This window comes from Nesoenas mayeri (genome assembly GCF_963082525.1).
Source record: "Nesoenas mayeri genome assembly, chromosome: 17".
Lineage (NCBI taxonomy): Eukaryota > Metazoa > Chordata > Aves > Columbiformes > Columbidae > Nesoenas > Nesoenas mayeri.
This window is the reverse complement of record NC_137565.1, coordinates 10,871,864-10,896,144: the sequence shown is the minus strand read 5'-3', so window position 1 is coordinate 10,896,144 and position 24,281 is coordinate 10,871,864. Positions and strand designations below refer to the sequence as shown.

The window sequence follows — 24,281 nt, the reverse complement described above, 5'->3', positions numbered from 1 at the left end:
TTCTCATCGGTTTACGGGCAATGGAACACGAGTGATGACACACCCTGCTGTGATCACCGAACAGACGTGGAAGAGCTAGGAAGGGATCTCTTTCCCCCCTTTCCTCCCACCCCTCACCTACCAGCTCTGGCTGCCTCCTTGCCAGCTGCAGAAAAGCAGAGTGGAGAGAAAAATCATCTTCCACATTCCTCCTGCATCCAACATTCAAGGAACAGTCAAGCTCTTTAGTGAATATTCCTAAAATCCTCCTCAGTCAGTGTTTGCTGGCCTGAGGAACATTTCTGCATGGGTGAAAGTAAGGGAGGAACACTGCTGTGCTGTGTGACCACAGCAGTGACCTGGCTGAGGACTAACCAGCAGCACTGATGCTCACAAGCTCTCCTTAACCCAAAGCCATGCAGAACTAAGCCAGATTTGGAGCTGCAAAACATTCAATTTCTTCCTCCTAGTCATTTATCTGAACTAAAGACCAGCCAGAGATTCGTCATTTACAGAGGTGGTGGCCGAGTGACAGAGGTCAAAGCGACCATCACCCTGTGGAATGTCGCCCTCACTGCCCAGAGACAGGGGCTTTGGGGTTTGCAGAGGTGACCCCAATCCCAGGCAGCACCCTGGGCAGAACTTGAACAGTCACAGCAGAGACACACCGTTCATCTCCCCCAACTCTTGTCCCACTTACGGTGGTAACACGATCAGCTGCTGGCCTTCACACTGCTAAATTCAATAATCAGATGGCTAAATTCAATAATCAGAGCTGGATCTGCTACAGGGAGAGCATCTAGGTGTGCCAAAAAGGAGGGGAAAGGCAGACTGCTCTTCAAAAGTGCTGAAAGTTCACACCACCTCCCGTTTCTTTGCATAAGGAGGGTGGAGAAAAAACAACTTACTCCCTGATCTTTTATTCCTAGGCTAATGATACCCTTTAAGCAAAAGAGATCTTCCAAAAGGGCAACGGTTTTACTATTAAGCAGGTGGCTTCAGCGCGTTTCCTGCTGTTAATGGATTACACATCCCTTTCCGCTGGGTCTGTTACTGCTATGGAACAGCAGGCTTGGGCCTGGGAAGCGGCTCGGAGGGAGAAGGTCTCTGTTCTGTCCGAGATGTTCGCTCTGTGCTGAGCATCACGCTCCATCTGGGTGTAGCAGCCTTACACAGAGTCCCCCGGGCCTCTGTTTTTTAGTCAGTAATCCACTCGCTAGGGGAAAAGATTTAAACCCTAAAGCTGAACAGTACACTGAATGGATCTATATACATCATCCCAATATATACGCTGTGAAGTAATACTCTAGGTTATTGCATAGAAGGCGGCTTGCAGGAGCTAGGCCTAAATGACAGTCTGGGAGCGCTGCCGGAGGCTCGGGGGCTTCAGAGAGCTGGTGGAAGCAGATGCAGGCTCTTGCAACGGTGTCTGAGATTCTTCTTTTCTGGAATGCTCCTCATACCATTCCTGCAAAAGGAGATCGGACACACCGAGATCAGGCTCTGCCCCACGCCAGGACCCCGAACGGCAGAGCCCTCGGCTGCTGTGCCATGCAAGGGCACGTTTGCTCAGGCACAAAGCCCTGGACCCAGCCTAACCACCTACAACAACCTGGTTAATTCCAGTATGACTGTGACAGATGTACCAAGACCTCAGCACCTGCAGTCCAAGCAAGAAGCACCAGTTGTGGCTCAGCTACAGTTGGCTGAACTGGGAAACCCGGGCAAGGAAACTTCCCTGTCTCAGGATGTCCCTCCTGAATGTCCACGACTCCAGTACTGGTGTCACAGGCATGTTTGAGGTTTACAGAGTGGCTCCCAGCACTGGGCAGCACCCAGGGTGTTACAGTATGTTATATCCCTGAATCAGAGACCAGGCAGAACAGGCGAGGAGCTTCTCTGCAGGTTTTCATCCAGCTACACAGTAAATAACATGTTTATTTTTGTTAGGGGGCTGAAGACTCATCCCCAAGCTAGCTGCCAAAGGGACAAAGGACAGATTCAAAAGATTACAAGATTAATTCTTTCAGTACTAATCATTACATTAGCCCATGACCTTCAACCTGGAGGTGAATGTCTGGCAGGCACTACAGTGACCAAATCCACGGCATAAAGCTCCTGACCACGAAGGGCATCAGCAGGAATGCCCCAAACAATCCAGAGAATCTGTTGATTTAAGCATTTCCCATCCTTGTTAGTGTAATTCTGACGGCAAACCAGGCAGCATTGCTCACGACCAAGCAGCACTCGCCTGGGAAACACTCTGTGTCAGACAGACACACCCAAGCTCAAGCACAATCACATTCCACTGGTTTAACTAATTAGCGCTCAGCAGCCGAGCCCCAGGAACACGCCGCGCATGTGCTCCTGGCCCCAGCGAACCCCTCGGGAGCTCAGCCAGGCTGGATGCCGACGCACACGCCAAGCGCCCCGTTACCGCGGCTCTGCCGACACAAACCTGGCAGCCAGGCACCTGGACCTGCTGAGGAGGCTCCAACACGCTCCTCTGTGGTTTAATAAAGTCCCCAAGTGCCAGAATGGATAAATCTGAAATATATTTAATCTACTGCCCACTCTCTTCACCGAGCTGCCTGCCCAGGGTCTGGAGGAAGAAGGCCTCTGGTGTTTCAAAGGATGGTTTGTTATTCTAAGTGATGTTCTGCTCACCACAGACTTGCTGAAATTTCCAACTCAGGCGCACATACCTGGATCTCCTCCTCATACATCTTCATACTCAGGTCACTCTTGGTCCTTGATCTGCGTCCCAGAAACAGCGTTGACATTTGCTAAAGAGTTGCGGGGAGGAGAAGGAGGAAAAATACCCACAAAAATACTTTCATCAGTCACTGAGCAGTTCACAGCAACTTCAGGCATCCTGCATGCAGACACCCATCACCCACTGGTGAGCTCGGACTATCCTGGGCTCTTATTATATCACAGGGGAAAGGCGTTTTAGGGTGCATATCACCTAAACAAATACAGGCTGAGTCACACTGAGCAGATCCCCAAAGGCAACAGAGGGAGCTGGAGCTTGGACAGATGTGTCTGGTGCTTACTGTAGTGAGATGAACACAACATCAGTGCCTGGAGCAAGGCTCAGACCCAAGCTTCCAAATAAGATCTCGTCTAAGAACAATTTCAGGTCCCACTTGGCTAGACCACACATTTACTCTGTGGGCCTGGACTTCTTAAATTGTGTAAGCAAAGAGCTGAAGTCTAAATTACACTGTGACCACATGAGTTATATGAACATGGTTGAGAAGCAAAAGAAAAATCAGGTCTGGCATCATCATTCTGGACTCCATTGCAAGGCCAAGGACATCGCCTTCCTTTGGTTTGCCTCGAAAACTGCTTCTGATCAGTATCATTGTCACGATTTTGAATTTTGTCTGTGTGAACAAGAGCTCAGCGTACAACTACCAAGCCAACCAAAGCAAATAAAGGTTGCCTAAGAGACTGTAGCACCTGTGCTTTGTAGTGAGATCCAAGAATATAATGGGTATTATTGAAATAACCACTTAAGCTCTTCCCAGATGCATGAGACAACAGTTCTGAGACAAGAGCAGTTACCCAGCTCAGCTCATTTTTCCAACTGCCCATCCTATTTTGGAATGGAAATGTACACAGCGCCATGGAGAAAGGAAGGCTGGGGTTTGGAATCGATACCATCGGATTGCTGCATCATGCTTCAGGACTGTCCAAGCCCAGGTGTGCGATGAGAGAGGCAGGAGAACTACAAGACAGTAGTTTCCTTAGAGAAAAATCAATCTGCTTTTTCCAGCTGATGCTGGGCCAGGACTGTTCTAAGAGAAGTTTGTGGGTTGTAGCAACGAGCCTCTGTTAAGTCTATTCAGAGAGTAGAGGAAATTCAGTTGCTGCTTTTCTAGAGCAGCAAAACTTGGTGCCAGTGCTGTGGGGTCCCTGCAGCAGCTCAGCTCTCAACACTAAGGTGATACATGCAGCTCCTCTCTTAAGCCAGCACAAAGACATCCATAGCCCTGGCACGCCTCCCTCCCCCAAAACTGAGAACTTGCAGAAAGCTTTTCCTCTTACCCCATATTTGTCCATCTGCAAAACGATCTTCTGCAGCTCAGCGGTTTCAGTGGCAGCTGAACTCCGTTTGTACAGCTCGATTATGCCAACCACTTCCTCCTTGAAGATCTCCTTCTCCAGCACAATGCCATTGTCTTCTGAAGAGGCAAGAAAGAGGGAAAAAAAATGTCTCCAGGATGAACGTTGCTTCATCATCTACTGCAATAATCCTGGAAGGCAAAGCTTAACAGCACCCAGGAGCAAGCCAGGTGCAGGCACAGTCTGTACCTACTTTTGTGATTAGAACAAAAATGTCCTTGTCCCTCGACAAGGCAGGGAGGAAGTTAACTTGTGTGTAGGACCAGCAAGCACCTCAGCTTTTTTAAAACATCGGGCTTGTCAGTATCTTAAAACAACAAATAAATCTTGTAGCTTTTTGCTTGCCTGTAAATTAACCAGCAAAGCAAACGATCACACAGGAATTGCCACCTTTTGACCGTGAACTGCCTAAAGCAGCTCAGGAGCCCAGTGCTGATGAACATTCTTCACTGCACCCATCCAGCTGGGTTCAGGAGGGAGCACCCTGTAACTAACAGCACCCCCTCCTGTGGGCAGGTGCCACACGTTTGCATCTCCTGTCCCCTGCAAACGATGAGGGGCTGATGAAACTGCTTCTGGCTGGGGCCTTCACTGTGTTTTTGCAGGGAAGAAAGACTCTCCAGCATTAAATGTATGAGAGTGCACTAGCTCTATCTCCTTCCTGCAGAAACATGTAAGTAATTATTCAGATGACTTTGCCTGGAAAATGAACAGAAAAGTCTGAGTGTAGATCACCTGGAGGAATAGAAGGACTGTAGAGATTAATGTGTTTATGGCGCCTAAATTAGCAGGTCATGAAGTTACATGCAGCTTTAGAGAGATGAAGGACAGTGAGTAAGAGCAGTGACTAACAGGAGTGCGGCAATGGAGAGACTGTCAGTTCCTGAAGGGTACAGAAAGGTATGTCCAACACCAGTACACAGTCACCAGTCTAAGTACAACCAGGACATGTGGAAAAAATTGGATACAGAGTGTCTGTTGCCCTCTATGTCATGGCAAAGAGTGGTGGCAAACCACCTGCACCCAGCGTTTTGGTGCCTGAATGCCAGACAAGCTACTTGGAGACAAGTTCTGGTGCCACTGAGCATATTAGTGAGGAGGGAAAATTGTTTTTAAAAGAAAAATCACATTGTCTTCCTGTAAGATCTCTGGTTGAGTTTTGCTACAGAAGTGCAGTAATATTTCATAGATTTCTTTTGTGAAATGCATGTGAACTTCCTATCTTCAAATAATTTTGTTGCAATGGCTCAAGTAGTTGAAGTGTATATGTATAAGCACGTGCGGACACACAGAGACACTTACATAAATCCAGGCAGACGCATACACACACACTTTTTGGGGAGTGCTGGGACAGAGCAGAAAGGCCAGATGGAAATATCACACAAAGGCATAATAATGACTTAAAAAGTCAGGGTAAAAAAAGAAAAACAATCTGGTCTTTGCTGGCCAAGCCCATTCTCTCCTACAGACATAAGACACACCGCTGTAAGTCAACCAGTCCCCAGTTCTGACCTTCTGAATCTTGGTTCTTCCGAGTGTAGTTCATGCGGAAGACAAATGCATCCAGAATAAAAGCCACGATGATCGTCATCACCACCTGGGAGAGGACAAGAGCAGAGGAGATGAGGAAGCTGCTGCTGGGGAACTCTTCCAGCCCACTTCAACAGGAATCTGAGCATTCGGTCTGTGCTTCAGCTCCACATTCCCCAGCATCTCCACGGCAGAGGGGATGCACAGGTCATACTTCAACCTGAGAGCAAACTTCTGACAGTAAACCAGAAAGGGGACAGAGCAAAACTGTGATGCTGTAGTCCTTTTCCCAGGCCCAGATTTATGCAGCATCAGCTTTATCAGTGCCCACAAATTCAACTTTCTGCAAGTGATGAGGACTCACACCTGTTTCTGGAAGGCGTTTATGTAGTTGAGCAAAGTTGTCCTCACTTAGGGATGGAAACTCCCTCTGGAACACAGCAAAAGCTGCCTCCCCTCCTCAGCCCCACTATTTGATGCATGAAGCACATCCAGAAACCTACCATGGTCACAATATAGAAGATCATGAAGTAAAGACGGCTCCAGTGAGTGGTTTGGGATGTCACCCCTTCCTAAAGAAGAGAGGGAAGAAATCAGTAGTGCACAAAAAATGGAAGACTCTGCTGTTAACCACTTGTCAACAGACATAAAGCAGCATAACCACGATCTGCCTGTCACAGCTCCACAGTGAGCCCCCGGGGCTGCCTGTGCAATGCCCAATGCCCCAGCTGCTCCTCGCAGCTCACCTGCCTCTCAAGCTAACACAGAGGTTCCTATACGCAAACGCACAGAACATTTTAAGCCTGTGGCTGCCTGTACCCTTGCTGCTGTGAGAACACAGCCTGGACAGCAGGGGGACAAGCTGGAATACAGAATGACTTCACTTGTCCGCATTGTGAAACCCAGGCTGAAGGCTGGTCAAGATTCCCAAGAAAACAAGCCCAGCAGCATGCCAGATGTCAAATATCACCCAGCGATCGGGAGCAAACGTCTGGCAACAAGAAGTGACGATGTTGGGCCCATCTCCAGTCACTAGGGGAAGAAAGCAGTGGTGGCATGGAAGATCTAGCTCAAGTGACGTGTGTGCTGTCCACACACGCACGGCAGCTGAGGTTTACTTACCATGATGATGTACCAGTCGTTGACGACTGTCAGCTCAAACAGCGTGACTGTACAAGGGAGAGAAAAAAATACAGACAATTTATCCAGCTGAACCTACTCTAGTGATTCTTAGACAAAGTGTTTGACAGGGATGACTGACACAAGACACTGAAGTTTCAATACAGCCAGTAAATCTCACCAATACAATTATTTCAGACAAAGGGGGTTAGACCTACAGAATCAGGAGCATGGTTTAAACTATATTTCTTAAAAGAATCAGAAACAGACCTGATTCTTTTAATCAGAGAGTGTGGAGACCTCTGAAATCTCCAGGAGATAAGCACCTCTGCTCACACATTAAGAAAAATCACAGAGAGTAATCAACGCATTCAAATTATTCCTCATCAGTGGGCTTAAAGAAATGTATTAGCATCACTATTGGTTCTTTAGGAAGGTAGTTACTTAAAGCCTCCTTAAACATCTCTGGAAATCTGGTCTGATCACCAGTCAGAACAGATCTGTTGGCTTCACGCTGGCTTTTAAGCGATGTCTGCTTACCTTGCAGAACACTTATGGCGCGATTAGTCAGCTGGAGTTCTCCAGACAGAAAAAGCAGGATGCTGAGTGTCTGAGGTGCATTAGGAGGACTCTCTGGGAGAGTCCCAGGCTCACAGGAGCACTACAGTCCTGCCATCCAGCTCTGCAGGAACACAGATGCACTCAGGAATAGCCTTTGCTACGGACAAAACTGCCCTTACCAAAGCTGTTCAAAATGTTGTCAAAGTTGTTGAGATAGTAATAACCTTCTTCCACAACTGTCTTGTTGCCAACCGTGTGATTCACCCAGCGGTAGGAATCTGCAACTGTGCTTGTGCTGGTTGGAGAAACCAGGACAAAGAATGAGAAGAGAACTGGAAAAGCAAGGAAAATATCACGGGTTATAAACACTAAAACACTTAGAATGTGGTGAGCAGGATGGCACTTTCTACCTCTTGGCCAGCACTTGCTTTTTTCTCCGAAAGCAAGCTCCTGTCCTTCACAGCTCAGCACAAGCCCAGGGACCACATGGAGTCTTTCTAATCATTCCGCAAATATTATATAAGATAAAATGAGTGTTTCAGTTACACTCTTTGGCTCACACCTGTAAAGCTTGGCATTTCTGAGTGGTCTGCCATCATTTAAGATGAAAAGGGCACAGGCCAGCTTGGCTTCCAAAACCAGGTGAATTTATCTTGTAGAAAGTGAGGCCTAAATATGTATCACATCCAGCAGAGCAACTCTGGTGTCACCAAGATAAAAATCTCAACTTCGCTCTACAGCAGCTGTTACAAGAGCTCCCAGCCACAGTAGAGGTTTGCTAGGAAGTAGTGTGCCATGAAGAAGTCCTCCCAGTGCAGGTACCCGAGGCGAGTTTCAGAGCTCATTAAAACCAGCCAACCCCACCACAGAATCTCCCTCCCTTTCTGAATGCAACACAAAAGCCACTTCATCCAATCTGATCTAGAGGAGTGAAGTGTCACCCCTACATTTTCCCAGTATGTTGCCTCAGCTACAAAACCCTGTTCAGACCCATCCTCTGGTCCCTTCTCTGCATGGAGACAAAGCTGCTGGAGCCTCCCTGCTCCTGGCTTTGCACCAAACCCACTGCAGAGGGGGATGGATTTGCAGTACTCACTTGCAGCAGTTCGGGTAGACCACGCCAGCAAAGAACTCCATGCCAACAATGGCAAAGCAATAGTAGAAGATCAGCAGGGTTAAACCCAGGCTGGAGGCAAAAACAGAGAGAGTACTGTGCTGCTGAAGAGTTGCTAAGGCTGGGAAACACAAAGTCACAGGCCAGTTTCTCTGGAAGGAATTTCCAAGGCATGGGAAGCCGCAGACCACCCTGCCTGCCGCTGGGGCTCGGCAGTTCTGTGCCTGCTCTCATTCAAGAAGTCCTTGGACAAGGAGCTTGCTACTCACTGAAGAGAGGAACTAAAGAGCAGCCTGGATTCCCTCCCAGTTTGCCTTTTTCTGGTAAACAACCACAGTTTCTTTAATAAAGAACAACACACACTGGTTTCTGCCCTCTCCACGTCCTCGCATGCAGGGGCTGTGCCAAGAACTGGGTTCCCCAGCTAACACGCTCTCCACAGCCCTTCCTTGGGGAATAAGGTCTGAGGACGCCTCACTCAAACCTCAAGCTCCTTCTGCCCCACCGTTTCACAATAATGCTCTCCAGTGGCTGTACTAAGGACAGGGAAACATCTGGGGCTGAGTATATTCATGCCCATGTTCCTCCAAAATGGGCCTCCCCTCTCACTGAAAGCTGGGATGGGGGAGAAAAATTAAACAAGCATCAATTCTTGGTTATCCTTCTAACACAAAAGCCAGGAGGTGGCCCAGGGTGCTGGAGTGTTGCTTACCATATCCTGCTCCAAGCAATCGGAGGTTTAACACCCCAGTACAGCACACTGAAGAATCAGTGACAATTGACTGGCAGACAAGAGCATAAAGCAGGTGTGACAGGTCCCCATCCTGAGCCCAGCCCTAGACACTAAACCTTCGCTCCCCTCTCTCCACCGTCACCCAAAGAGAAGATGTTAGTACCTGGCCATCCGGGGGAACAACTCAAACATCGTGTCCAGGACATTTCTGTAGCGTTTCTTCAATTTAAATAGCCTGAAAGGAGAAGCCAGCAGTTATGTACACACTGCAACATTCCTGGTGGTGTTAGGAAGAGTTACATAGAGGATCACAGATCTTTGTACCTGCCGGCTCATGGAATGGGAGGTTTCCTGACACCAAACTCGCAGGATCTGCTCTTGCCTAAGCGGTTTCTGTTCACCTAACAATGTCCCGTTGTCCCATGTAAACGCTAATGACACATTCAACTAAGTGTTTACACGACTGAGGAACCTCAAGGAAACGTGTACATCTTCTTACACAGTGTGATGCATAAATAGCTATTTAAAAAAACACTGTAAGAACATAAACTAGCTGTGCATATAGGGTCAGGATTCATTACTCCTCTTCTCAGACACAGGCTTTTCTGTGTTTCCCTCATGACCCAATAAAAATTGATGAAAGAAAACTACACTGTGCCTGTTAATTTAAGATTTGGCAACTCCATCAGCCTTTACAGGGAAACACAGCTGCCAAACACAGGCTTTGGCAGGGGAGCAACGGAGAAAACATATTTTTGTTTCCCCCCCTCGAGTGTCATAAAGTGTTCTTGAAATCCTCACTGAAGGGCTAAATTACATTAGCTTGTTTTTAACAAAACAATGTTTTTCCTCAAATGCCTTCCCCCTATGGCTCTCAAAGCGTTCTGCGAAGGTGCGTGTACCTCGAAATGAGAGGGTTAATCAGCCCCATCTCACCGAGCTGCAGAGAGGTTACAGGCCGCAGTCTTGCTCCAAGTGTGAGATGCAGTTAGAGCAGGGTTGTACTTCACCCTAGAAAGCAGCGTCCTTTGAAAACTGTAATTTCTGGTAATTCAATGGAAATTATTAAACTGGCTCAGACTGACTCACCCTGACAGAAGAGCTTTTCTCCAAACAGCATCAGACAATTTAGAGGAGGTGTAAGAACCCCGCAAAGGCAGACACAGGATAATCTGCCCCTGGTAAATCCCTTGATCTCTATTAGAGATCAGCTTAAGCTCCAAAGCACGGGGTTTCGTATCCCATCCTAAGTTTTTGTTATCGTTCATTTTGATAACTCCGGCTAATCTCATTACCCCACGCAATTCCTGTTTGCCATGGTCACGTACCCACAGAGCAATCCTTGCCCTCTCCTGGTAAGGAGCTTGATGCTCAAAGCGATTGATGGAAAACAAGCCTGGCTGTTCCCTTCCCCACCTCGTCCCTCCTCCCCCAGCCTTCCCGTCTCACCTCAGCAGCTGGAGGGGTCGCAAGACCACGATGAAGTAGAACGGCTCCATGTTAAATGCCAGTGCCATGAGCCCCAAGAATGCAAACAGGGTGACTGAGAAGTCAAAGCTGGAAAGAAAGAAATGATGATTTAGCCCTAGTGTTTCAGCAGAGAAGAGGTACTTGGTGTTGCTCCAGCCTAACAAGATGTGCAAGGCCAAGGGCAGAAGAGATACAAGAGCCTGCTGATGGCCTCGTCTACAGGCCTAAAAACTCATCTCCAAGGTCAGCCTAACCCAACAACACTCGCCACCTTTTTCACAAAACATCAGCACACGCTTACAGATTCCAGCCCGAGGACAGGTACTCGACAGGCCCCAGTCCAGTGGTCTTCAGGAGCAGCTCCACGCCGTAGACTGTAAAACAAGATGACACAAAGATTAAGAGGCAGCATCACATGGAGGGCTCATGTAAAGGCTTGTCCTCAAAGATGGGTGGTGCTCCAAGTGCAGGACTGCTGAACATAGGCTTAACAGACTCTCATTCATCCTCCCTATTCTTGGTCAGATGTCAAAGAGACATTTTCCCTCCAAATCAACACATTTTCCTGTATTCATGATGATTTCTGCCAGCTGCAGCCAGATCAGAGCTGGTAATGCCTCCTGGAACAGTCAGTGCAGCACAGAGCAAGATGAGCAACTCCACACTGAGCTCTCACAAGTCTGGAGGAGCTTATCGCTTTGCACGCTGTGCCTAACAAACAAGGCTATTCTGCTCTGGGGGCTCAAGCCAGCTTTAGGAGCAACACAGCGGCTTTTGCAGAGAGCTGCACGGAGGTCAGAGGCTCCCCAGGCTGCGGGGCAGCTGTGTGACTGCAGCAGAGCACACATGGGCCTGCGTGGATGCTGATGATCCCTGCCAGGCTGTTCTAGGACTAGTCTGTACACCTGTGGCAAAGTTTTCATTTCAAACTGAAAAATCTTCGGGAGACAGAGCTGTTTGTTCCCCTCCCAACTCCTTATGAAGTGACACAGCTCTGTTGGAAGGCATCAGCTTACTTGTGAGGAAGACTATGTAGCTCCACGGGACATTTCTGGAGAAGAAATTCCCTCCTGCAAGACACAAGAAGAAGTTTTTCTAGTCTTCTCTTTATTCAATCTCCAGCACCATAGTCAAGAAACAAGCTGCGATGTTTCCTACCTTGCAGCATGAAGGTTTCAACAAGAATCCAAATTCCATTCACAGCAACCACAGTATCTGGAAAAGAAAGTAAAAACCCATAGCAAACACAGTCCTGGGCCAGAGGACATCCACTTTCTAGGCTAACAAAAAGACTACAACATAGGACAAGCAGCAGGGTCAGTGTTTCCAATTCAACTAACAAATTGAACTCATAACTTGGGAGAGTTGCAAAACTTCTATCCTGACTTTTCCCGGGCCTTTAACAGATGCTGTATCTTTATCTTCAGAAGGAAACAAAACTAAAAACACTGGTCTGCTCAATCATTCTACTCATCATTATCTTATACTCTGCCATGTTATTATCTGTATATTTTAGCTTCCTCCTAGTTCTAGAATGAGATCTCAAGAACCACTAGGTCCCCAGCAGCACAGGACAAAGCCCTGTTGGATCCCCAACATTCAAATCCTGAGAACCGAAGGTGCAGGACTTCTGTTCGCTCACATCTCCTCACCCCATCCCACTCTCTTTAGTTCAGCATCCTAATGTACAAAAAGCATCTCCTGCAACATTTAAAAAAAAATAATACTGAGTAGGAACAGAAGATTTAGAACATATCAAGTAGCACCACGAGTAAGCACGCTCTCTCCTCTAGAGAAGAGGAACATGGAATCATTCTCACAGGCAGTACAGTTGCCAAGCAATCCCTCCAGCAATGATGCTGCTTGCACCTTCTCAAGTGCACGCACAAGAAGGGGGTTGACTGGTGAGGCAGTTCCTTACCCAGCATCCTCCAGCGGCTAAATAAAAACCTCAAGGCTTGTGAAGGCTCACACCAACCTACCCAAACGCAACAAGCTGATTCCTAAAGAACCAGACCCAGAAGTACATTATGTGAACCAAGGAGCTCCTCCAGGACATTCGACCGTAGCGGTCGGTATGAGTACACAGCTCCCTCCCTCTCTGTCAAAACTCCCGAATGTGTACACGAGCTCAGAGCAAAGACCCTGCCCCACCACACCAGGTCCTTGTGCGGGCCAGCAGACACAGCATATCAGAGCCAGGGGACCGAGGGAGCCCAGCAGAGACAGCTCGTCACTCCTACTTACACATGGTGTACTGGAACATGCGGGACTTCACCAGGATGTTGATGCCTGCACAAGGGGAAGCAGGACAAAACAAATGTTTACATGACTCCTCCTAACACACACACAGCTTCCTCTGTCTTCTCCTTATCGACTTTATCCATACCAATCTCCTCAGTACAGAAGCTAAACACATTAGCAGATTATTAACTTTTACTTCTTGGGATCCAGTTTGAGTTTCATCTAGAATTTTAGCAGCAATGAACCCACTATCCTTAACCCCCAAGATGCCTTTTTTTCCTATGTACTAGCTTTGTGGTGTGGACAAAAGTCAATGCAGCTGCTGAAGCACTGCTTGTGTCTGGAACAACACAGGTGCCCGCAGGGAAGGTTTAGCGCATCAGCGGAGATACACAGAACTCCAACGGCAGCTGTGTGTTTGGATCAAGATATCATGAACTGTTACCTACCAGCATGCAACACTGAACTAGAATTGCAGGTAAGTTCTTATTTCTGAATGGGTACATTCAATCAGGAAGCTTGGAAACAGGGAGATAAATCACATTTGCAAGACAGATTACACAGATGGGTATTTCAGACCTCTTTCCCTAGCATCTGCACCATCGTGGGACTAGGAACAAACACAAACCCCACTCTACAGTCACTGCTGTGAGTTGCTGCCTGGGATACGGAGACACAAACCTATAAACTCGGCTAGATTCAGCAATCACAAATCCCCATACGACCTCTGTGCTGAAAAGGAATACAGCCCTCCATGATCTCAGGGGCTGGTTCCTCACAGAGCTTCTGCCAAGAAGTCTCTTATTTTAAGGAAGCTGGGGTTCGGGTCAGAACACAGGGAACATTTACATGGCAGAAATCTCCCGTGGAGACTCTGAATACACAGAGAGTTAGTTAGTAGGCCTTTCCTCAGCTGTTTACCAGGGACATAAGGGAAGGTCCCTTCAGAGGGCCCTGTCTTTGTAAAGTGATGGTTTTCCTGCCAGTTGAACACACGCTGTCACGAAAACCCAGCCTGTTACCTTTAAAAATAAGGAATGCTGTCCGTGGAAGGTCATCAAACCAGTGCTCGCGATTCCGTTTTGCCTGGAAGTGGAACAGCCACGATCAGAAGTCAATTACATCCATACAAATAATGTGCAGTGATGGAGACTCACCTTATCCCCATCACCTTTTTCTTTCAGATCCCCCTTGTTTCTTTATCCACCTCCTCTTTAATCACTGGCCTCCTTTGCTCTCCCATCCACACACCCTTCCCCTCTTTTCCACCCAATAAATATTTACCTTCCATTTTAAGCCAACAACTTCATAGAAATTGTAAAAATCCTTTAGACTGCAAAACAGAAAGAAGCATCTGATCAGAGCCCTGGAGTTGATTAGATCCTTAATTGTCCTTGTCAGGCATCATCAGTAGAGAGTCCCTGGAAGTTATTAACTCCTTATTAGAACTGCAACCACAGCTGATATAACTCAATACCAACCTTTCCCCAGCCTGGCTAAAGGTTATTGACTGACAATAGCTGGAGCAGGGTACAAAGCCTAATTTCTTTCTGCTACACTACAGCCCTCAGAGGAAACTCTCACTCTACTAAACTCTAGAATTTTACCATCAGGAGGAAAGACCTGAGGCTTAGATAGCAATCTTCAAGGGACAGAGATTGTACTAGTCTTCATGAAGAGGTCCTGGACTGTCTAAATTACTTGTATAGTCCTTTTCTAGGGCACATTTTCTTTTCAAGGTAACAATGAAATTTGAAAAAGGACATGAAAGCAAAGGAGCTCATAAAACACGAGTGCCTGTCTAGGTGCTCAGGGTCAGGCCTGTAACAGCTTTTAGGTGTTTGAAAGCGAGTATGCTGAACTTCTCAGACTCTTAATGGTGTCATTAGGTGCCTAAATTTAAGAACTCCGTCTTTTTCAATACTTCTCTGTGGCACTTGACTTTAAGGAGAAGCATTGGCACCAGTTTCATGGGAGACTCGCTCTGAGCCTGTTTCTGGCCAGAACAAAGGAAGAGAAGGTCTCTTGCTCTCATTCCCTATTTTTCCTTGCTGGCTGGAGTTAGCTGCACCCACCCAGCAGAATGGTAATTCTCCGCCTCATAACACAGAGGATGACAGTCCTGAAAGCACCAGCAGAACCAGATTTTAATTAACAAAACCCTGGGGGACACAGCCAGCTGCTGGAAAAAAACAAAACAGAACAAACAAACTTGTTAAGCTGCGAGGCTGCACTGTGTGAAGAAATGCTCCTTGCAGGTTTTAACACTGTTCCTCAATTTCTCGCTCCTCTGTTCTGGTGGGGAGGTGGGAAAGGGAGGCTGCTGAGCGCCAGCACAGCGCTGTATCCACAAGAGGGCACGCAGGAACTCCATCACCTCCGCAGAAAAACCTCGGCTCAGGGTGCACCCCCCTCCAAGCTCCCTGCTTCCCAGACAAACCCTTTCAATCCTGTTACTCTATTCGCACATCCCAAACAAGTTTTATTCCGTAAGCCCAGCCATCCTCTCCAAAGCACAGCCTAGCTTCAGCGAGCGAAGCAGCATCCCTGCTCTGGGTGCGGCAGTAGGACCGGCCTACCTGAGCAAAGGAGTATGGCTTTGATTCAGTGCTTTGAAAGTGAGATATCGCTCTCTGGCGCACATCCGAGGCTTGTAAAACCGCAGCAGCCCTTCGAAGTGCTTGAAGGAAATTCCAGACGGCCTCTACAAACAAGGGAACATTGTCGTAAGCAGCAACATCGGGCAGAAGCACACAGAGGCTAGTGCATTTAATTCCCACTCTGGATTTGTTTAAAGCAGGATTTCTACATTATCATAAGATGCCATTATAACTAAGCCCCAAAAGTACCCTAAGCTATTACTTTAACATACTGAGATTGTCCCAGGGCCCAGAGATCAGAATGCTCTCCTGGCAATCGGCCCCTCCAGCAAAAGCAGAGCTGTTCCCTGTTGCCCCATCATGTGAAAAATTGTCCAACTAGATACTCCAAGCAACAGGATTCAACCACACTTCTTGGGAAATCAGTGGGCAGCCAAACTGATCCCATTACTGGCACTTTTTAAGCCTATCAGCTATGTGCCCTAAAAATGAACTCATCTACTAGAAGTAGGTTAATTATTTTTGGGCCTTATTTCTCTTGCTGCACCACAATTTAAACAAGAACTCAACCCTCTCCCCCAAATGCTCTGTCCCCACCGTCTGTCTGTGGGTGAATCACTTCAGTTTCTGCACCATTTAGTCACACAGTATCTGGCAGCTGTTCTGGACCTTCACATGTATAACCCACCCCTCCTCTAATACCGGTGCTTGAGAAGCGAGTTCTCAAGTGACCCACACTGAATCAGAGAGAAATCAACGACTGCATGCACACCAGACCAAATTTCACTCATTTTATCAAGACACTTCCATAATCTTACACGGGGCTGAAACTCAGACTAGTTTGGTTTTTTTCTCCAGAAACAGTTCTAAACAAGTTACACAAATGCAAAAAACCAGTAGCCCCTGGTGACTATGATTACAGTCAACAGACATAAACCAGCTTTTCTGGAACATGTTCTTTAAACACCCCAGAGCACTGGTGTTCCCCAAACATCGCTGCCGCAGCCCAGGCAGCCCCGCAGGGCCTCGTACCTGTTTGGTGATCAGCAAGCGGTATGCGTGCTGGATGGCCGTGCGCTTGTGCAGCAGCAAGGACTTAAACTTCCTCTTCTCGATGTCATTGAAAGTGTCGAACACCACAGCGAGAAGCTGCAGAGATAGGACAGGAGAGAAAGTCATGTTTTGATCTGTATGCTCTGCAGCTGCCTGAGCTGGTGCTTCTCAAACGGGCAGGAACATCCAGGCTAAAGAGGCATTGCCTGCAGGAGGAATTCACTGCATGCTACTCTGAGGCAGCATGGAGCCAGCAAGGGTCCTTGGCCAACAGGGATCCCACAAAGGGATCACCGAGCACACTGCACACACACTGATCCACTCTCAGGACGCAGTCCAGACGTTTCTGGCCTCCTAACACTCGCTAGTGGTTTTAAGAGTGAAAGCTAAACCCCACACGTGGCAACAGAAAACAGTACCTAAATGTTTGTTAAAATGCCCAGATCTCTTCCTGGAAAGCAGGTTTGGAGGGCTGCTCTCTGGACTTCCAGGGAGCTTTGACAAACACACATCAAAACCAACCCTCCATCTAGGACAGCAGCAGTGAAACCCAAGCCCACTACCAGCATCAAATCACTCGCCTCGGGCTGCAGAATTCCTCAGCTCCTCTGGCAACCCCTTTTCCACCACTCACCTCCTCCCCTGAGCTGCTCTGGCCCCAGGTGCTGCCAGGAGCAGGAGGCAGCACAGCAGCCTGGCGCTCACGCTGCAGTTACCCACACTCTCCGAGTCCTGCCACACTCAGTAATTCCATCCCCTTCAAACTGATTTACAAAGGATCTCAGGCAAGCCCAGATAATAAAATGCCATTTTATGATAAATAATGACGACAGAAAAGGACAATAAATCTCATGAAACTGAGTATGTCACTCCAAGCATGATATTAATGTGAGAGAAGTTGAAAGATACTCATACCCTGTTTTCTGTGATTTAATTCCATTCCTTGTGGTTAAACATTAAAAGACTCCTATCTGTAGCAGAGCTGCCATTTCTAGAAGTATTCGCTCAGAGTTATTGCGGAGCAGTCTGGGGAATGGGGAAGGTTCTGCTGGGCAATGAACTCCAAAGTCAGGCAGGTAGAAGTCAAGTGCTTCCCCAGAGGACTCACCAAGTTCATGATGAAGTACAGCTCGATGGAGAGATACACTATGAAGAAGACACAGGACCAGGGGTTCCGGGCATAAGATGGCATCATCACATCGGGGAAACTGCATCCGAAAAAGACACAAGTTTAAGCACCTCACTAGAAAGGCAAGAGCACAAGGCTCAGGTCTGTGTGTAAACCCGCATCCAAAGATCTGCACATTTCTGCAAAACACGTGGTCGGTCGTCACACAGAAGTTTGCGCCCAGTGACAAGCAGCAAAAACACAGGGGCATAATGAAAAAATAAATACGAAAAGCATATTCCTCACGTCCTGAAAACCAAAGGGGATTTGTAAGGTGGCTAAGGGTTGTGCTTTAACACTCAGCAACAACAGCGATGCAGCCTTGGTTTAAAAGTGCTGCCACCTGAGATTTATCCTATCCTGTGCTAATTTCCTAATCCTCCCTGACAGCAGATCAATATTTACTCGCTGTCGTTATCCCCCTTTCTGAGCAGATAGGTGAAGTAAAGCAGAGGAATAGGAAGTTAATTCACAATAGCAAACTGTCAGCTGACAAAGGAGCACAAATAGAAACTTTTATTTCTTGGAGCCAGGCCTAATAAAGCCATTTCCTCCCTCATTGCCCGCACAGAGATGAAGTGGTCTGAGTTGCTCAGAGGTAACTCTGCACCTGAGGTCACAGTGTCCTAAACCAAAACCAAGCACCGGTTCTTCCCATGCAAGCTGACCCAGGAAATCTCACGCTCATACAGAGTAAAGGGGTCGCATTTGGAGAGAGTATTTCTGCAAATAAACTCTTGGCTCTGCTACATTTCTCTGGTGACAAAGGCTGAGCTAGAAATCCATGAACTTACTTTGAAGTGGTCAAAAGCACAAAGAGATTCACCAGGCTGTTCTCTAGGGTATTGAAGTACTGAAAGGAAAAATCTCCCGTGAAAAAACGCAAGCAGAATTTCATAGTGATACCGCATTCTATTAAAAACAAACAAACAAACCCAATGAAACAAACAACCCACCCACACACTTGAATATAGGCACTTCTACCATTCCCCAATGCCTCCTAGGGAAAGGGTACTTTAGAACTAGTCCTTTTTAAAGGTCCCTGAGAGTTAAAACATATGATGAGTTCAAACCATTTAAAGCTCATCTATACATTTTTGTAGTAGTTACTTCCTGTAGCTACAGGCGCGGCAGCAGAAGGAACCATGGCTGCTGGACTCTGTCACAGCCTGAGGTGACCGAGCTCTGACCCAGACACCTTCCTCCCCTGGGGACAGTGGCAGGTGTCTCGTTTGACTGAATTAAGACACCAAGAACAAGGAACAGCTACATCCTGTCTTTGAAGAAGTTCTCTGCAGCGGCTTCCTTTCCATCGGGGTAAATCAGGGTAATGCTGCTCCACAGCCTTCGGCCTCCCAGGCCACCACACAAACTGCATCATACAGTAATGTGTGATTCTCAACTGGTCAAAATGGGACTTGAGTTTGAATTCAAACAATCAGCAATACTCACCGGATCGGAGTGGTTAGGAGAAAACAAGTAAAAACCTGGAGAAGCAGCAGGGAGGGTAGAGGAGGAGAGAAGAAAGGGGGAAAGAACAATCAAAAATGAAGAGTTAAAACAATATTTAATGTCAATCAGCAGAGAGGTGATTCTCTGATCCCAAGAGAAGGTCACACTCAGAGTAAGCCCTCTCTGACAGCAGGAAGAGGAGAGTATCTGGAAGGCCTTCTTCACACAGATTTGCCAATACGTGTCATTTTACCCATCTTTTTGGGAAACAAACGCAGCCTGAGGACAGCAGATACACGACAGACACACAGGCATCTGTGGGAGTTTAGATTAGAACCACACACACCACAGATTCTCCTCTGGAAGAACTCAAAAGGACCTTTGCTTCAAGATCAAAACTCCACCTCTTACATTTTGCGGATCTTTAGTTCTGCCTTCCACATGACTGCGGATGAAATGGGATAAAGGGAAGATCCCGGCAGGACTCTGAATCTGATCAGCTTTATTTTCATCCACGTTGTTTCTATTGCTTTTGGACAATAACTAGTTAAGCGCATCACATCACCTTCCGTAAAGACAACTCACCCAGGATGGCAAAAATCACCATGAAGAAAAGCAGTAGGAGAAGAATGTCAATGAATGGTGGGAGGGACTGGAAGATCTGTCGCAGATTTCTGAAAAATGAGAAAATATTAATAAACTAAGACTTGCATGTTTTCTCCTTTGGGTTGGCAGGAAAAACTAAACAACACACACCACGCTTGAGGACCTTCTTCCCACTCCCACTGAGGATTACAAGTAGAAAGCTAGGTAAATTGTTTCCAAGTTACCTAATCTTTTCTTTGCATTCAGCTCTCAGATACTGCAAACAATGCTAATGTCACCCTGTCAACTTTCCTTCTCCAGACTCGAGATTGGCTCCGTGATTCATTGTGCAGTTCACAGGCAAACCTCGGAGCCAGAAACAAGACAGCCACATCAACATGTTGTGGTCTGAGGTAGTTATGCAACTGAGGACAGGACACATTAACACCGTGTACTGTGAGCGCATCTAAAGCTACGAGTTTTCCCTATGCAGGCAAGACACTGGGTACACTTCAGTCGGAATCACAAAAGATCTCAGAGATCTGTAACGCCCACAAAAGACGTTTATTTTCCTGAGCTACCTGCAGGATCAGAGCGCGTTTTGTCCACCCCAGTCCCGGCACAACGGCAGAAAACCCCACTCACCTCCGGACGGCACCGCAGTACCGGCAGTCGACCAGGAAGATACAGCGCAGAGCTCTGGTGATCCGGACGTGCGAGGTTTGGCGCACCAACACCACGATGGCCTCTATGAACTGCACAAACAGCACGCACGTCTGCGAAAAAAAGGGGTTTAATGAGAGGCACAGCTGCAGGCTCCTTTTGGGAAAGGCAAAGCTCTCGCTGACCGCCCGTTTATTTGGACACTTCAAGGGTGGGAAGTGTCTCCGAGAGCTTAGAGATCTCACATGAATCATTTGGTAGCTGGGATACAAGTCATTGCTGCCACTATATTCATCTAGTTCTTTGGTTCCCAAAGACACTGAAGGAAAAACATTGACAATCAAATCAAAAACTTACCTTCACCATAGTCCTTTTGTGCTTGATAAAGGTTTGGAAGCCCAGCCACCTCATCTTCATGGAAAGTTCAAAGACCACCACAATTAACGCAAACAGCTCCAGGGTTGCGTGGACCTGTCACATCACAGCAAAGCTCAAACCTGCGCTTCTGGTTACAAACAGCAGCACAGAGGCCGCATTTCTGCTCGGCCTTTTTAAGAAGCAGGTGGGTTTGACAACAGTCCGAGCACAGCTCTGTGAAACCCCAAGGTCGCTCTTAAAGCCAGCACAGCACTCCATTTTTCAAAGTTTCTGTATTTATTGCTTTGTGCTTTTATTAAAGCCTATAGAATCTTCCTCTGTTCAGTATCAGCCCAGAATTTCCTGGAAATCCATGTCCCTTTTGGACTTGAATAACATATCAAAAAAATGTACTGAAACATTTGAAACAAAAGGGCAAGAGAGCAACAAGTCAAGCAAAACCCTTTTTAAAAAGTATGAGACAGTTATTTTTTTAGTAAAACACAGAAAGAAAAGCTGCTAGGCAGGGAAAATTTATATAGAGAAGGGTTTTCTCTTGAAATAGGTGTTCAGGACAACCACGGCCAGGGTCCTGATGAAGCTCTGGAATAGAAGGCAGCTTTTGGCAGTGGTGAAGGAGCCCTTCTCCATTAGAAGATGCAAAATGCACCACATAGATGATGATGGTATTTTCTTACAGCCTCAGCTCAAAACCAAATTCGAATTAGGCAGTTTTGGCTCATTTTGAGCAACACTTTGACCCCAAGGTTGTCACGGCTGTTTTACACCCCTGGTATGGTCCTAGGGTGCCGTTAACAGCTCGAAAAGCAGATGTAGATTCTCCCACCAGCAGCTCCTTGTGCTGGTACCTCGTGAAGTGGTTGTGGACTGACAGCAGTACACACCAGCTTGGCTATCGCTTCTCTCAACCTGCATTGTGTGAAGGTTAAGCAAAAAAACTTGAACTTACACACAGAGTAACAAGAGTCCTCACAGCACTGGGAGGTGAGGACAGAAGGTATAGCAACCTGTCCCCACACTGAGCTCTGTTTGTGTTCTAGGTGGTGCCGCCGTAACGGCACCAACCCTGACAATGACTTGAAAACCACCCTGGCAGAGTGCACAGATCGAGTTCTCACAAAAAAGCACAAACCACAGACTTCTCGAACAGCTACAAAATTTAAGAACTGCACAAATGGGTAATATGAAATAAGTGTCACTTTCATTGTGGTCTGTGCACATCTGATGAAAAAAGGATGTTTTGCTGGCTGGTGTATCTGCTGACAACCAATTTACAGAACAAGCCAGGTAGATTTATTTTCCTACTAGTGCTACCTTCTTCCTCTGTGTTTAGCCTTATTTTCCTCTTACCCGCCCCTGCAAAACAGGCCAACTTCTTCATTTTGCCCCAAAGTACTTACAAAGATGCCAAGACGGAGCATGGGAACAGCTGGCGCCTCGCAGAGAGACAGCAACAGGAGAAGCAGCGCCGTGCTCAGCTCCATCAGGTAGAACAGGTGATTGTGTGCAAAGAGGTAGGCAGCGAGTGCTTTGGCATTTTTGGGGTGAGTGAAGAACTTATCGTTATTTTCTCCTTCCTAAGGCAGCAGGAATAAAGAGGAGAAGAGCATTAGTGACTCTCGGTGCTACAACAGCGCTTTCCACGTGAAGAACAGAGATTTTTATAAGAATTAGATACAAATCCCAACAGCTTATTCCCACTTTACAGCCTGACATTGGTCTGTTTATTGAGGAATGAACTCTACACAGATGGGACATCCCCTCCATTCATAAGCATATTTCAGTAATGAAACTCATTAATATCCGCAAACCCCCAATTCAGAAACCCTTGAGCCTTTTCAAAATGAGGAATGAGCGCTGAAAGAGTTTATAAAGGTAGGGAAAGAAAGTTTAGCCAACATCCCGACAGGAACACAGCGCTTCATTGACTCGCAACCACTTCCACATGTTTACAGAGTTATTTGATTAAACTTCTCCAGGACAGAACATGAAAACACGCAGATAAGCTCCAGGGCACCTCGCTGACAGTCGCTCCTCCTTATCTTGGCCTTGCAAAATGTCTGGGAGAAAACACTGGAGCACACGCCGTGTTTTCTGCTTCAGGAATGCGAGGACACAGATTCCATGAAAAATTAACAAGTCTCCATGCTGATTTGTCATTTCCTCTTAACTAGGAAGCTTAAATAACATTAAGAGATCACATACTCCATCTTAACAGTTTGCCTATGACTGATTTTTAAACAGCTTCATCATAGCTATTTTTACCTCTAGGACAAAACTTAGTTTGCGGAGAATTTAGGGTTTTTTTATGCAGAACCACCTAAGAGCTGCTTCTCTTTCTCGAGTTAATGGTTTAAGCAAGGGAGCTTTAGTCACCCACAGGAAACTTGCAGCCTCTTGGAAACTGTCATACGAGATCATTTTTCCCGAGCTGAGACACTCAGATGCACAAGAAGTTGGTTGTTGTTGCTATTTTTTTTTAAATTAACATCTTTCCAGGTAAGCAATTACTGTAAGGACAGTGAGCTATTCCTATCAAAGCAGCATAACTGTGATTGCAAATCAATAACAAGGTCAGGAAACGGGATCTCCTTGAAGAAGTGAAGCATTCTCGAGACTAATTCAGAAGAGGGTTTCAAACGTTTCTCATTTACTCCTCTCACAGACAAGCTCACATTCTGTTTAAGAACAAACAAACAAACGCTGCCGGGTCAGCGAGCCAGATTGCGAGCAGGACAAAACGCAGCAGCCAGCTCCATAAAACACATCCCCCCCAACTCGGAGAGAGCGCTGGCTTCAATCAGCGGGGCATTCTTCTTCACGCCTGACAAAACACACTTGCCGAATGAAAAATAGTCTAAATTCCACCTCTTGGTAGCCAAGCGATTCAAAACGTCGCTGGACAGCAAAGTCCTCTTATTCAGAAAAGACCCTCTCGCCTGCAGCTACTGGTGCAAATAAACAATCTGCATGCTCTTTAAGTTCTGCCTACTTCATTTCAAGGACATCGGCGTCATGACCATTGGTCAAGGCAGCGGCAAGAATAATCCGCACGCGAAGGGCCGAGCCTGCTGCGTACATCACCATCAGCCACCGCAGCAGCTCAATGACCCTTTGCAGAGCATCTCCGATAATCAGGACTTTAAACAAAAGCCCGGGAGGGGCTGGAGCTGCCGTTATAGCCTCAGTGCTGCTCTCAGTGCGCAGGACTAAGCCGAAGCATTACCAAGGTCCCAGCCTAGCCGGTTTTCAAATGTCAGAGAAGGGAGGAACAAATAGCTTCAATCACCTTGCAGTGACTTGAACAACAACAAAAATCTAACAGGGTCCAAATCGTCTCAGGCTGCAATGCAGAGCTGTTGAAAGGGAGCAAAGAGGGAGGGAAGGACAGTAAAGGAACCAGTAGCAATTTCAGACTGGCCAGCTCTGGGAGAAGCTAATTCATCACATCAGTCATCTTAAAAATATCACAACTTTGTTGATTTAACAATGGCGTTTCAT

General features: G+C 46.9%; 1 protein-coding gene across 1 annotated transcript in view; it reads right to left on the bottom strand.

Annotated features, from left to right (window-relative positions):
• Nucleotides 1–233: 233 nt before the first annotated feature.
• TPCN1 (two pore segment channel 1) overlaps nt 234–24,281 on the bottom strand; it is a 47,555-nt gene continuing 23,507 nt past the window's right edge. Inside the window, exons 5-29 of the mRNA XM_080355429.1 lie at nt 22,181–22,357; nt 20,760–20,873; nt 20,385–20,515; nt 19,740–19,828; nt 19,155–19,189; nt 18,497–18,555; nt 17,643–17,742; nt 16,514–16,630; nt 15,461–15,585; nt 14,166–14,214; nt 13,904–13,967; nt 12,885–12,929; nt 11,796–11,852; nt 11,654–11,707; nt 10,939–11,011; nt 10,617–10,724; nt 9,331–9,402; nt 8,417–8,506; nt 7,500–7,615; nt 6,763–6,809; nt 6,144–6,212; nt 5,623–5,707; nt 4,033–4,169; nt 2,685–2,765; nt 234–1,447 (exon numbers count right to left, since the gene is read on the bottom strand). Of these exons, the coding sequence (XP_080211555.1) occupies nt 1,325–1,447; nt 2,685–2,765; nt 4,033–4,169; nt 5,623–5,707; nt 6,144–6,212; nt 6,763–6,809; nt 7,500–7,615; nt 8,417–8,506; nt 9,331–9,402; nt 10,617–10,724; nt 10,939–11,011; nt 11,654–11,707; nt 11,796–11,852; nt 12,885–12,929; nt 13,904–13,967; nt 14,166–14,214; nt 15,461–15,585; nt 16,514–16,630; nt 17,643–17,742; nt 18,497–18,555; nt 19,155–19,189; nt 19,740–19,828; nt 20,385–20,515; nt 20,760–20,873; nt 22,181–22,357 (2,217 nt within the window). The 3' untranslated portion in view covers nt 234–1,324. The remainder of the gene's footprint in view (nt 1,448–2,684; nt 2,766–4,032; nt 4,170–5,622; nt 5,708–6,143; nt 6,213–6,762; nt 6,810–7,499; nt 7,616–8,416; nt 8,507–9,330; nt 9,403–10,616; nt 10,725–10,938; nt 11,012–11,653; nt 11,708–11,795; nt 11,853–12,884; nt 12,930–13,903; nt 13,968–14,165; nt 14,215–15,460; nt 15,586–16,513; nt 16,631–17,642; nt 17,743–18,496; nt 18,556–19,154; nt 19,190–19,739; nt 19,829–20,384; nt 20,516–20,759; nt 20,874–22,180; nt 22,358–24,281) is intronic.